The sequence below is a fragment of the Dromiciops gliroides genome, chromosome 5, assembly GCF_019393635.1.
Source record: "Dromiciops gliroides isolate mDroGli1 chromosome 5, mDroGli1.pri, whole genome shotgun sequence".
Classification (NCBI taxonomy): domain Eukaryota; kingdom Metazoa; phylum Chordata; class Mammalia; order Microbiotheria; family Microbiotheriidae; genus Dromiciops; species Dromiciops gliroides.
The window spans coordinates 234,789,789-234,804,008 of record NC_057865.1 but is presented as its reverse complement, the minus strand read 5'-3'; the positions used below and the strand labels follow the sequence as shown (position 1 = coordinate 234,804,008).

Here is a 14,220-nt window from a genome sequence, read left to right as displayed (position 1 = left end):
TTCTCACTGAAATAGGTATTTTGCTGTGAGAGGTTTGTCTGTAGTTGACTGAAAAGGTGTTTTGCCCCCTGAGTGGTATTCACAGGTCTGCAGGTTTACAAAGTGCTCTCCTCACCACACCCCTGAGAACTGGCTAGGGAGAGAATCCTAATACTGTGGAAATGGCCCTGAATTGGGAGTCAGAAGACTTGAGTATGAATCCTGACTTTCACTGTGAGAGAAATTAGGGAAGGGACTTAGCCTTTATAAGCTTCTATTTTCTCATCTATCCAATTAGGGAGTTTTTGAAGTTGACTGATTTTGACCAAATTTAGTATGCTAAAGAGTCTCTTAAGATATTCTATGTCTGATGAAATGGTTCAAATTGGTATCTCTTGCAACTTTTAAGAGTCCCATTAAACTTATTACTATGCTAGAAATTAGATACATGTGATTTTTTTCCATTGATGGACTAGTTGAACCACCTTAAAAACTGAGAAGTCATAAGAAACAAAATCAGAAGCCAAGATCCTATGAAAAATAATTTTCCATTGCACTAATTATGCCAATTTGTGTTCTAATTCTCTGAAGAACACCTAACAAATGATAACTTTTATTACAAGGTAAATAAAAAAAGAAACTGATTTTCCCATGCTAAAAGGAGATTGGGGGGGGGTAGCTAGGTGGCGCAGTGGATAGAGAACCAGCCCTGGAGTCAGGAGGACCTGAGTTCAAATCCGGCCTCAGACACTTAACACTTACTAGCTGTGTGACCCTAGGCAAGTCACTTAACCCCAATTGCCTCACCAAAAATTAAAAAAAAAAAAAGGAGATGGAGGAAGGAAAAATTTCTCACTTGAATTTTATTCGATGTTCTAGAATCTGGAAGCAGAAGAACTTGACGTGATCATCACTGGAAAAAAAGAAAAAATAATTAGATTAAAATACTAAAACCAAACTAGGTCTCTAAAGGTAGAATGATCTATACTGAGAGAAACCTAGAGGTGGTAGGTCAAGTCTCTGATGGCATCTCTAGCCTTCCTACTCATATCCCTGCCCTCTCTAAGTCAATGAAGCTCTACTGCTAATGAAATCCAGGAGGCTGATGTTGCCAGAAACATTACTGTGTTTGTAAAGTGATAAAATGATGACAAAAGAATGCAGTGCTATAAGCTGATGAGTAACAATGAACCCCCCCCCCCACACACACACACACACACTCCCCATACCGCCATAGCTTTTGTTTATAACACAGATGGGTTTATGGGCATAGCTGGGTGTGAAAATTTTACTCTCTGAAGCTGAGTCAAATGTGAGACCTCCCTCTAGCACAAGAGTGGTTGACATTAAAGAGTACCTGTATACACATTTTAGTGTTCTGATATTTATATTTCCATATAACCAATTTCCTTTGTATTTTATTTTATGCATTTAAAAACAACATTCTGAGATGGGGCTGACAGTTTTCATCTGACACCTTGCTCCAGTATAGCAACTGCCTGCATATTGACTCAGAAAACCACAAACTAACATTATCTAGGTTGGATTAAATTTGTTAATCATTTCCCAATTACTCTGTAACCTGGTTTTGGCACCATGTTTCTGTTAGGTCTCTGATTTCTTGTGACCACAGGAGCTAGTCATATGCCAAGTAGTTGCACCGTGAGTCACTATTTAAATGTTTCTTCACAAAACAAACTACATAGCAGAAAATATATGTGCTAGATCTGAAAAGGACCTGGGTTCAAATCCCAGCTCTGACATTTCCTGTGACTCAATATCCCTCATCTGCAAAATGAGGGAAGTTGATTGGATGAAACGTAAGGTCTAAATCTATTATCCTATTTTAATTACATTTTTAAATGTTAACCAATATTTGTTTCCAACATCAGATATTAGTGTTTCCTCCTTAATTGAATCAACTGAACCTTTTTTCATGGGGTGCCTGCTGCATGACCTACAATATTCTCTCTCAAAAACTGAAATAACAGGATTTTTTTCAAATCGAAGACTACCACTACCTATGCCCATATTAAAAAACCAACAACTAGGATTTAGAGTTATTTATGGAAGAATATTCAGATTATTAATTTGTCCTTTAGTGTCCTTGCCTATTTAACAACTGCATAGGAAAATGTTCCCAAACTGTAAGGTTCCATCAAATATTCTTGCATAGAGAGGTCAGAAAAATCTCAATTCCTTCTTAAAGTTAGCTTTAAATTTAAATTCTTCTGAGGGTTTGACAAAATTATTAAGTTTGAATTACCTGTATGTCCTTTGTGCCAGAGCTTCTGCACACACTTGCCAGGCATCTGGGGAAACCTTTAACTGTTCAAAATAGGCCAGTGCCTACAACAACAACAAAAAAGAAAAATTCACTTAGAATTAAACAAGATCAGTATCCCACTGTATCCAAAACAAAAATTCAGCAAACATAACCTATTAATGAATCAGCACTTATTGCAACTTCCATATGTACCAATCTGCTAATTTTATCTAAATCTAATTATCTAATGTTATAATTTAAGAGCTCAAAATTAAAATGTTTATTTCAGAATATTAACATTCATGTCTCTCCTAAACTTTATCACTAACAAGCCTCGGTTTGAAATCTTAGACCTTTTTGTGACCTAAGTTTTTTTTTTTAATTTTTTTTTAAGTGAGGCAATTGGGGTTAAGTGACTTGCCCAGGGTCACACAGCTAGTAAGTGTTAAGTGTCTGAGGCCAGATTTGAACTCAGGTCCTCCTGACTCCAGGGCCGGTGCTCTATCCACTGTGCCACCTAGCTGCCCTGTGACCTAAGTTTTTAATAGAATATATTAACAACTTCACAGGAAATCAGCACTAAAGAGAGAATAATAAAATCTTAGAGTATATCATTTGCATTATCACAGGATAGAAGAGGAAATGTCTTTTGTCCACAAAATGTTAACTCTCTAGAAAAAAATTAAAACTCTAAAAATACAGAATCTGGGTGGTGTTTGAATGGTCAAAGCTTTAGATTAGGCACTGACTCAGGACATGAAAGTGTTGTTCAGGCCCTGGTCTCAGATCCAAATAGTCGATTTTCCCACTCTTAAGGTAAAAGAAGTGGGGCAGCTAGGTGGCACAGTGGATAAAGCACCAGCCCTAGATTCAGGAGGACCCGAGTTAAAATCCAGCCTCAGACACTTGACACTTACTTAGCTGTGTGACCCTGGGCAAGTTGCTTAAACCTCCATTGCCCCCGGAAAAAAAAAATAAATGATAATGGGGGTGGGGGGAGAGGGGATGAAAGAAGGGAATTCCTTCTCTCCTAACTCAAGAAGCAACTCTTGGGATTCTCTGAGCCAGTTTTTAATCAACCACATTACACACACATATGGACAGAGGGCATGGGAACAAGCCTCCCATTTTGTGAAACTTGCTCCCAAGAGTAGTTGGGGAATGTGGACTAGAAACAGGATTTTATATCTGACAGTATGAACGAAAATTATGAAATAAGTAAAATAATAGGTATAACAACAAAGAGCTGCCACTAATATCTGTCTTGTACAACTGTAAGATTTCATGTAGTGTGTGATGGTGTTTTTCCAAAAAGCAGTGTCATCAATTCAATTTATAACACAAAGCACCATGTGACAGCAAGGGAGACTCAATGAATGCTGCTTGATAAAAAGACCCAACAGTAGCTGGATACAAATTGTGCTGTTTAACCCATTACAGGAAGTCAAGGACCTTTGCAAACTGAGATAATCTGGCTGAAGAGCCACAAAACCCCACCAGCTGAAGTGGTACCCATCTCTCCAGATAATGATGCATATGACAGGCAACATGAACAAGGCATTCTAGAGTTTCCTGAAGTGACCTGACAAAATATTTCATTCTTCAACTCATAACTTTTTTGTTGATCTTTCCATCCATTTTGAATCCACTCCTATCTGTATGTTCTTTTTTTTGGAGGCACAGAGAAGTCATCAATTTCCCACAGAGCTCTCCTAGCCATATCTTACCAATTTGCTATCTAAGCAGTAGCTCAATCAGGTCAATTACTTTCACTCTTGAGAAAACTCAAGCAATCTAGCCAGACATGGTATGGAAAGAGCATCATGACTGGAGTCAGAAGCTCTTGTTCCTCCAACTTCAGGCCTAGTCACTTAACCTGTGGGCTCCAGGTAATGATCCTATGATTCTATGATTTATTCTATGTAACCCCTTGCTTCCATCTCCCTCCAAAATTACTAGACAATGAGATGGCTTGTGCAGCTAGGTGGCACAGTGGACTGGGCACTGGACTTGGAGTCAGGATGACTCATCTTTCTGAGTTCAAATCTGGCCTCAGACAATTCCTAGAGGTGTCACCCTGGGCAAGTCACTTAACCTTCTTTGCCTGTTTCCTCATCTGTAGTCGTCTTTCTGGAGAAGGAAATGGTAAACCATTCCAGTATCTTTGTTAAGAAAATTCCCCTAAGAGGTCACAAATAGTTGTACAGGACTGAAATGAGTGAACAAAACAAAAAAAAAGAGACTGAAAGAAATGAGTTTCATAATTCCTTTAACCCAGAGCAGCTAGGTGGTGCCTAAAATAAGGCAAATAATAAAAAATAAGATAAAGCACTCGCCCTGGATTCAGGAATACCTGACTTCAAATCTGGCCTCAAACACTTGACACTTACTAGCTGTGTGACCCAGTGCAAGTCACTTAACCCTCATTGCCCACCCCCCCCCCAATTCCTTTAACCCACTTTTGTGGTCTACATGATCTTATAATCACTTTCAACCAGAACCTCTCCTCTTCTCCACCCTTTCTAATTAATTCTACTAAACAGAATTGTATAAGATTTCTTAACAGTTTTCATATGGTATGTAATCTGGGATCCAAAAGATATTTTAAATCTGGGTTTCTATTAATTTCCTGTGATACTTAAGTGATAACTAATCTTGTAAAGCACTGAGAAGATGAGTCACTAATCAGGAAAGTAACTGCTATCTCCTTTAACTTCAAATGATCTGCAATTTCTCCAACGTAGGTAGGCTCTTCTACCCCTTAGGAGCTGATTCCAAGCATTGCTGTGGCCAAACAAAACAGGTCACCTAGTGATGGATCAACTTCTGATGAGACTCTCCCAATTTAGCTAGTCCTTGTCACCGGGTCCATGCTGCAAGTGTGTCCAGATTGGTTAAGAACAACCACAGCTTGTCCTCTGCTGGGAGAGCCGCTGAGAAACCTCAAGTCATCTCCATGCCACAAGGAGCCTTGGGAGGAGGACATTAGTGGAGGACTTCCCTATTAGCCTATCAAAAAATTCACTGGGCATCTCCTATGCAAGCTATGTTACATTTTTAAAAGTATGGGAGAAAAATACATCTGTTCAAATAGAAGACAAACGTGACCACAGTAAGATTAATTATTCTTACTGTAGTTGGCTGTAGTTATTAAATACCCCATGCATATGGCATCACCCATTGCAATTGGAAACAGAAAGAAAAAGAGAGGAGGAGTGGGAAAGAAATCCCTTCTTCCGCCCACATGGCCTAAGCTTCAAAAGGCCTGAAGGCTTTAAAGAATTAATTACATTTGTTCTTAAAGGCTTTTCTGTATCATGCTTGCATTCAGGAAGAACTTATAGTTTGGATTACTTAAAACAACTATTAGGTGATGAAGTCTCCTAAATGCAATAGCACCTCACTGTTCTATTATCCTTTGGAGTCACATCAAAGAGCTACTTTACAGCTGACGCTCACCTTTGAGGTGCTTCCATAACTAAGTTTCCTGGGATAGGGTCCAGGACAAAACCACTTTATGTCAAATTCTACTTTGTGCTGAATACTGATATACCAAGATACAGATTTATTTTAAATCAGCTTAGGTTGTACATAAAGGACAGGAATTTAATGAGATTAACTTTTAAAAATATTATTTATTAGATACACAGCGACCAAGGGATTCTATAGACCAGGATAAACACATTGGGAGGAAGAGTTTCAGCTACGGAAGGGTCTTTTCTACCTTTAACAATCTAACAGCTCGCTGTGTGAACCTGGGCAAGTTACTTAACCCTCACTTCCCCGCAAAAAACAACCACCAAAAAACCAAACCCCAAACAAACGAAAAGTAATGGGATGAATAAGTAGTGGTTTCAATTAAACTTTAGGGGGCAGCTAGGTGGCGAAGTGGATAGAGCACCAGCCCTGGATTAAGAAGGACCTGAGTTCATATCTGGCCTCAGACACTTGACACACACTAGCTGTGTGACCCCGGGCAAGTCACTTAATACTCATTGCCCTGCAAAAAAAACCCCCCAAAAACAATAACAAAAAAACCCAATCTAACAGCTTGCAATCTTAAATAGAAAAAAAAGTAAAAGATGCAATATGATTAATGCTCTGTCTTCTAATAAAGGTAAATTTCTACACTTTTATATAAATTTTGTTTTTTTTTTTAATTTATTTTGTTTGCAGGGCAATGAGGGTTAAGCGACTTGCCCAGGGTCACACAACTAGTAAGTGTCAAGTGTCTGAGGCTGGATTTGAACTCAGGTCCTCCTGAATCCAGGTCAGGTGCTCTATCCACTGTGCCACCTAGCTGCCCCCATATAAATCTTTAAGGCATTCATTTAAAAGGACAAATCATGGTTCTACTTCAGCAATCCCAATGGAGTTGACTTCAAAGCCTCTTGGTTGGTAGTAAAAATTTTTCTACACAAATATTCAGTATTATTTACATAAACAAGATTGTACTATATAATAAAAGATTAGCCTAATCTTCAATTATCTAATAGCCTCCACAATTATGCTGCATGGTAACACTTATTTCTTAAAAAAAAAAAAGAAAGAAATTTGACATACCCTCTGTCTGAAGTCGGCGTCGGCATTTGGATTCAGCCCTAAAAGGGCCTGTTCATCCATGCCTGCTGCTACACTCCGAGTTTTCGAATCTCAATAGACTTGCCCCCTGAGCGCACAGCAGAATTCCCAAACATCTGCAGACAAGAAAAGTGGAAACCGTTATTTATGTGCAAAAAAGATGCTTGGCAAAAGAATTACATGCACGATAAATTAAATTAAATGTAACTTATACTGGTCAGAAAAGTGTGGAAAAAAACCTTAAAATGAAAGCCAACACATGGGATTTTTATTAAAAGAGAGTCCTTTGGGGGGCAGCTAGGTGGTGCAGTGGATAGAGCACCGGCCCTGGATTCAGGAGGACCTGAGTTCAAATCCAGCCTCAGACACTTGACACTTACTAGCTGTGTGACCCTGGGCAAGTCACTTAACCCCAACTGCCCCGCAAAAAAAAAAAAAAAAAGAGTCCTTTGTTTCTACAAAGATAGAGGTTTATCTCAAACTAGAATAATCAAACGTTAAGAGGAAGTATTTAATTCTCAGCTTAATAATTTTCCATTGTTTTGGTTTTTTCCAAGATGTTTCTAAATTAATGTAAAAATGTGTTATAGATCACAGTTCTCTGGTATTTCCTATTAACTCTACCCTACAATCCACTCGTTTAATCTTTGAAATTTTTACAAAAACTATAGAACAGTGGCAAAATTCAGGGTTCCAAATCAGAAGACACAAATTTGAACCCTGGCCCTGACACACATTAGCAGTATAGCTGGGGAGACTTGGCTTTTTCACCAGTAAATGGAGAAAATACCCCTGTACTACCTCATTTGGTTACTGGAAGGATCGAATGTGAAATTGTTTAAACCCTAACTTGTTCTCTCCATCAAGAGACTGCCATTATTACACAATCCAGCCCCAACATGTCAGGGCTAAGTGTGAGGGCAGCACACAGGACAGACATGGCGGCCAAGGGCCTGGGTGTGAGTGATTTCTTCTCACTACCTGTTTGACCGGGGAGGAGGCAGGAGCGGCAGGACAACACTCGGCCTCTCTAAACCCCATCTTCCTCAATTGTAAAATGAGGGGTTGGGCTGCATGACCCCTAGCTCTAAACATGTGAGCAACTCAAGAGTTAAAAGGACCTATTTCTCTATCAGAAACCCAAACCCTAAGCCTTGTCATCAGAGCGGCTGACAAAGTGAGTATGATCTGCTGCATTTCCGTTCATGAGCAGTCAAGTAAAAAGAAACAGGAGAACCGGGAGCTCATTAATTACCCCTGGATAATGGAGAATGAATTCCACTTAGAAAACTCTACAGAAATTGTTTAAGGCTTTTCCCTCTACCAGATAACGTGGAAATGCAATTCACAGAGTGGTCCTATGTGGCTTACAAATTATACAGAATCTGAATTCTTGAGACTTGAGTTAAAGGCTTTTAGTTCCTTATGGAAATGCCACCCATGTAATTCTAACCATCGATTTCAATAGTTTAGCGAGTGATGAGAAAGGTTAGTTAGTAATCGAGAGGTAAAGCAAAAGAAGAAGTGGCCAGCATTAAAATAACTAGAAGTCGCGAAGATGACGCCTCTAATTTGAAAGACCAAAGGGCCGGGGTATGGAATCTCTCCTTTTTTCACAATGATGAATTCTGGAGCACATTTCCTTAGCACAGGACTGGGACTACACACAAGAAGGGAAGAAATCACACACAAAAGCACTTCGACACCCCAGAGAAGCAAAGTTGATGAGCTACTCGGGCTAGAATCCTAGGAGGTGACAGACCTTGCATGAAGAGGGTGTCTCTCCAGCTCTTGATTTATGAACAAGTGAACAGACTACAGAAAAGTCTATCAACTATGCAACCAGATTTTGGCAAAGTATCAACTGTCTGGAGCTAAAAGTTGATGAGCACTGGGAAATTTACTACGTAGCTTAAAAATGCAGTCACCACAGGAGACCTAAGTATTTCCATTTTTGAAGTCCAAAATTCACTTAAATAATTGAAATGAATATCTTTAATTCTCTTGCCTAGTATTTTATTAACTCAAAATCAATGGCTAGATAGGAGTTACGGGCCTTAAGTTTTGTCTCAAGCAACTAAATCTCCTTTTAGTCGACTAAAAGATGATCTATTAACTGGAGGTGGGTCTGGCAGAGGCTGTTCTATCACTTGCTGGGCACATTGGAAAGGGAATTTAGGCTTAAAATGACCTCTAAGGTTTGCTTTCCTTCCATTAGATAATCTTCCTACAGTAGCCTCTTTTAACTGAACTATAAAGGACAGAGGTCTTTATCACAATAGGCCATACAACATGCATAAGCAACATGAAGCTGAAATCATTGGCCTCCATCTATTTGGGGGGCAAAAGGGAGCCTGACCTCCAAAGTGCCTAGCTGCCTCGATGTTTGGCTGCAAAGTTTCAGTCCTCTCTTTTTAAAATGGGGGTGGGTGGGGGCAGCTAGGTGGCGCAGTGGATAAAGCACTGGCCCTGGATTCAGGAATACCTGAGTTCAAATCTGGCCTCAGACACTTGACACTTACTAGCTGTGTTACCCTGGGCAAGTCACTTGAGCCCCACTGCCCCACAAAAAAAAAATAATAAAATGGGGGTGGGGCGGGGAATATAGATTCCTCATAAAAGCACATGGACAGTCTGAAGAGTGCTGGATTTGGAGTCAGATAACCTGGCTCTGGATCCCAGCTGTGTTATTTAATTTGGGCTCTCCCAAATTAATCGAATTTCAATGACTTGCCCAGGGTCAGCTAGTGTCAAATGTCTGAGCCTGCATTTGAACTCAGGTCCTCCCAACTCCAGGTTCTGTGCTCTATTCACTGACCCCACTTACCTATGCTATTTTGGATAAATCACCTAAACTTGTCTAGGTCTCAGTTTCCTTGTCTGAAAAATTATGAGGTTGGACTGGAGGACATTCTAAATCAAAAGCTAAGATGGGAACGTGAGAAGCCAACTAGATATTATAGGGCGGAAATTCTCATCTTATTTTTGCTGTATTTATTTTGTGATCTTGGGAAAATGACTTCTAATCCATTTATAGGATTATAGGATCTTAGTTCTAGATTTAGAGTTGGAAGGGGCCTTGGAGACCATTTAGTAGATAATCCTCTCATTTTACAGATGGGGAAACTGAGGTGGAGAGAGGAGAAAAGTGACTCAGTCACACAGTCAACAAGTGGAAAATCTAGGGAATTCCGTGACTCTAAGTTCAGTATCCTTTCCACAGTCCCAGAAATCTGGTAGCAAAAGTGGAATGATGTACACTTGGTCTTTTTTATAAAAGACATCAAAGCACCAGCCCTGGATTCAGGAGGACCTGAGTTCAAAACCAATCTCAGATACTGATATTTACTAGCTGTGTGACCCTGGGCAAGTCACTTAACCCTCACTGCCCTGCCAAAAGAAGAAAAAGACATCAAAAAAACATAAAAAGAAGGGGGGAAAAACACCTTGATCCAATTGCCAGTGATGACCTACCTAAAAGCCAATTGCTAACAGGCTTTAAGGGTTGCAAGGTCCTTTACCAGATTATTTCAACTGATCTTCCTCGCAACCTTATCAAGTGTTATTACTAACGGGACGATTAAAGTCCCTCAGGCAATAAACATTCATTTGGTAACTTGCTCAGGGTCACACACAGGTAGTGTTCTGAGGCTAGAACTGAATTCAGGTCTTCCGGACTCCAAGGAGCACCTAGCTGCCTAAAAGGTAGAACTAATTCACAGTCAAGGCTAATCAAGAGCTCACAAAATATACAAAAATATATAAAAATTTAACTAGTGCAAACAGCCCTCCCCCCGTTTGTTTTTGGTAAAAGAAGGGAAGATGGGAGAAAAACCTAGTGGTTACTAGAGTAAAAAACTATCAAGTTGCAGGTGATGATCAGTTGTCTACTAACATCCGAAAGATTTAAACCACAAAGCCCTGACACTTAAAACACACACAAACACACACACACACACACACACACACGCACGCACGCACAAAAAAAACCTCATTAGCGCGTCATCCATTAATCAATAACCAAATGCCTTGGGAGGAAAATCCTTCCATACGGAGGTGAAGGTTCTTTAAACTCATCCGGGAGTGTTTGTTTTGTTTTGTTTTGTTTTAATAACATCCCATCATTATGGGAATGACAAGTTTATAATTGCCTGGATGCAACTACCCAAAACCGCGTGTTCCTGTCCTCCCTGCCCCCCCTCCCACCTCCTTCCCCCACCCCAGGCGACTAATGAGCACTTTCGGAGGCCCAGTACTCGTTTTTCTGGTTACGGGAGCATCCTAACCTACGCCAAAAATATCAAAAAAAGGATATGAGGGGGGGGAAAATCGGAGAAGAGCCAGGACCCTGCGTGGAATGTTACAGGGCGCCCTCGCTCCCTCCCGTGCTCGAGGATCCTTCCAGGAGTGGAGGGATCCAGTGCCCCCAAGTCTCGGGTGGGGCAGACTGCGGTGGGGGAGAGAGGGGGCTCCACGTGCTGCTCGCGTGGGAGGGGGGTGGCGACCCGCCGATACCCACCGGAGAGACCCCCCAGCCCGACTGCCCAGATGAAATGGGCCGGGGGTGACAGCCCCGACCCCCGGAGCGGCGGGAAAGGGGGCCACCCACCCACCCCCGGCCCTCCCCCGAGGCAAGCCCACCTTCCCCGGCCGGTCACTCCATCCCCTCCGCGCCTTGTTCAGCCCCGGGAGCAGGTCGCCACCATGGAGCCGCGGAGGAAGGGAGGCGGTGAGCTCGGCAGCCCCGGCCGCCGCTGGGGGCCGGCCGCTCACAGCTTCTCCGAGTCTCCTACTGCGTGGCGCCCGACGAGCGGGCGGGGTCACCGCCGCGGCAGGAAGGGGAGAGCGCGCGCCGCGCGAGCCTCTGGGCACCCACGCTGCTGCCGCCACCGCCCCCCACGCTGCCTCCTCCTCAGCTCCCGCGCCGACCAGCTCCTCTCGCGGAAATCCAGCTCGGGCAAACGCTGGCAACCTCATGGGCGGCCCCGATCGTGGCCCGCGGGGCGGAGGAAGCCTACGACTCCCAGCATGCCACGCAGCGAAGGATGACGGTTGTTCCGGGAAAGAGGATGGAGGGCGGGGAAAGAGAGTTCACCAGTCTTTCCTCTGTGGCTTACCCCATGGCAACGGTGCCTTCTGGGAAATGTAGTATTCCTCCTTTGCCGCCTTCTCCAGGCTCCGGACCGCCTGGGTTCATAAGAGCATACCAGAAGTGCACCTTCCGGGAAATATGAGCGCATGCCATCGGTGCCTTCTGGGAAATGTAGTATTCTTCCCCGCGCCGCTCTCTGCCCGCGGCGGGTTCATAAACGCATGCCAGCGGTTCCTTCTGGGAAATGTAGTATTCTCCCAGCCGCCTCCGGGTTCTGCTGAGCGCATTCCAGCATGCAGTTGGCTGACTTTTACAAACTCGCAATCAAGCCGCGGTAACTGGTTGGAGTGCTCGTCTTTCTGTTCCGTGGCCACACATGGATTCTCGAGCTACGTGGAGACTTAATGGAAATTCACACAGATGGACGTACGAGGGACAAATACATCCTGGAAATTCAGTTAGATGCACATGCCTTAGTTATTCCCTCAAACGTTTATTAGGCAAGCTGTGTAATTGATTGCAAGTCAAGTCACTAAGCATTAAAACAGTACCTACTATGTGCCAGGACACTGTGCAAGGCAGTATTTTAGGCCATGAAAACTTAGACGCAGGGGTGCACTAGCTGGTAAATATTTAACAACCTGCTGAGGGTGGGGGAATATAAGCGGGACACACTTTTAAATTTAATTTGCATTGTTTCCACTTTCTTAAGTATAGACAATCGACAAAATAAGCGTTTGCTTATTTTCGAGGTGTAAATGTTCACAATGAAAATTTAACATCTGGATCTTTGATTTGGCTCCAGCACATTAAAATGAAAAAGTACAATACCCTAACTTCAAGGAGCTTACATTTTTGTGTATTTTTTTTACTTTTTTGTTTGTTTTTGAGGCAGTGATTAAGCGCTGACACAAATAAATATAATAATAGTATTATTAGAGCAGCTAGGTAGCACAGTGGATAAAGCACCAGCCCTGGATTCAGGAATACCTGAATTCAAATCCGACCTCAGACCTTGATACTTACTCGCTGTGTGACCTTGGGCAAGTCACTTAACCCTCATTGCCCCACCAAAAATAATAATAATAATAATAATAGTATTATTAGTGTAATAACGTTCAAATAAGAAAAATGCATAATAGAGATCAAATAGAACAGCAAGAAAGGTCTCAATTTCCTAAGGCTAGGGAGAGACTGGTATGAGTCCACAACATCTGAAAACCCACCTTCTTTGCTGGCCAACTTCCTGACCAACTGCCATTGATGGGCAGATAGGACAAGAAACCTAGAGGGTACCACCATCCCTACTTCCAGCCCACCTCTCCTCCCCAGTTAATTAATTGCCTACTATGGACCAGGTACTGTGCTAAACATCGAAGATACAAAGAAAGGCAAGAAAAAAATGCATACTCTCAAGGAGCTTACAGTCTAAGGTGGAGGGGGGTGGGTTGGGCAGAAGACAACATACATACACTAAGTACAAGCAAGATAAACAACTGAAATGATTCACACTAAAATTGCTAGCTGTGGCTCTGTTGAGAAATAATTGTAATTAGATAAAACATCAAGTTTTCCTATCTTTAAAGATCATTTTTCTGTCTCCATGTTTGTTGATCAATTCATTTTAAAGGAGAGAGTTGAAAAATAGCCTTGCCCATTTACGATTTATTTTCTTCAAAACAATTATGCACAGAGAAATGTCTCTTTTCTCCTCTTGCTGGACCCCTGCCACCCTCCTAAGCCATTACCCTAGGAAGTAACCCCTAGAGATGTGACCTGGCAACAGCTTCTTCAGGTGTCCAAGCCCCTAGCTCCTCAGCAAGCATAGGACTGAAGACCCAGAAAAGAAAGTCCTCATCACCAAAGGCTCTGGCACTGTCAAATGGCTCAAGATCAGAGACATGGGGGCAGCTAGGTGGCAAAGTGGATAGAGCACTGGCCCTGGATTCAGGAGGACCTGAGTTCAAATCCGGCCTCAGACACTTGACACTAGCTGTGTGACCCTGGGCACTTAACCCCAATTGCCTAAAAAAAAAAAAGAGTAAGATCAGGGACATGTTATTTGATCAGTAAAGAAGATACATTACCACCATCTGCTTTGCTGTTGTACACTAATTGGCATGATTTTGGCTATTATAAATACTGAAATTAAGTATAAAGGACCGATGAAGAAAGATGCTATCTGTATCTAGAGAAAGAACTGATAAATAGAAGTATGCATAGAATAATTTTACATATATATACATATACCTACCTATACATAATACATATGTGTATTATATTGACACATATGTATTGTGTA

The 14,220-nt window shown here is 42.0% G+C and overlaps 1 protein-coding gene across 1 annotated transcript in view; it reads right to left on the bottom strand.

Moving 5' to 3' along the window:
* The window catches only part of XPOT (exportin for tRNA), a 45,150-nt gene extending 33,352 nt beyond the window's left edge, over nucleotides 1–11,798 (bottom strand). Inside the window, exons 1-4 of the mRNA XM_043967935.1 lie at nucleotides 11,468–11,798; nucleotides 6,809–6,942; nucleotides 2,246–2,328; nucleotides 836–892 (exon numbers count right to left, since the gene is read on the bottom strand). Of these exons, the coding sequence (XP_043823870.1) occupies nucleotides 836–892; nucleotides 2,246–2,328; nucleotides 6,809–6,868 (200 nt within the window). The 5' untranslated portion in view covers nucleotides 6,869–6,942; nucleotides 11,468–11,798. The remainder of the gene's footprint in view (nucleotides 1–835; nucleotides 893–2,245; nucleotides 2,329–6,808; nucleotides 6,943–11,467) is intronic.
* Nucleotides 11,799–14,220: the final 2,422 nt, after the last annotated feature.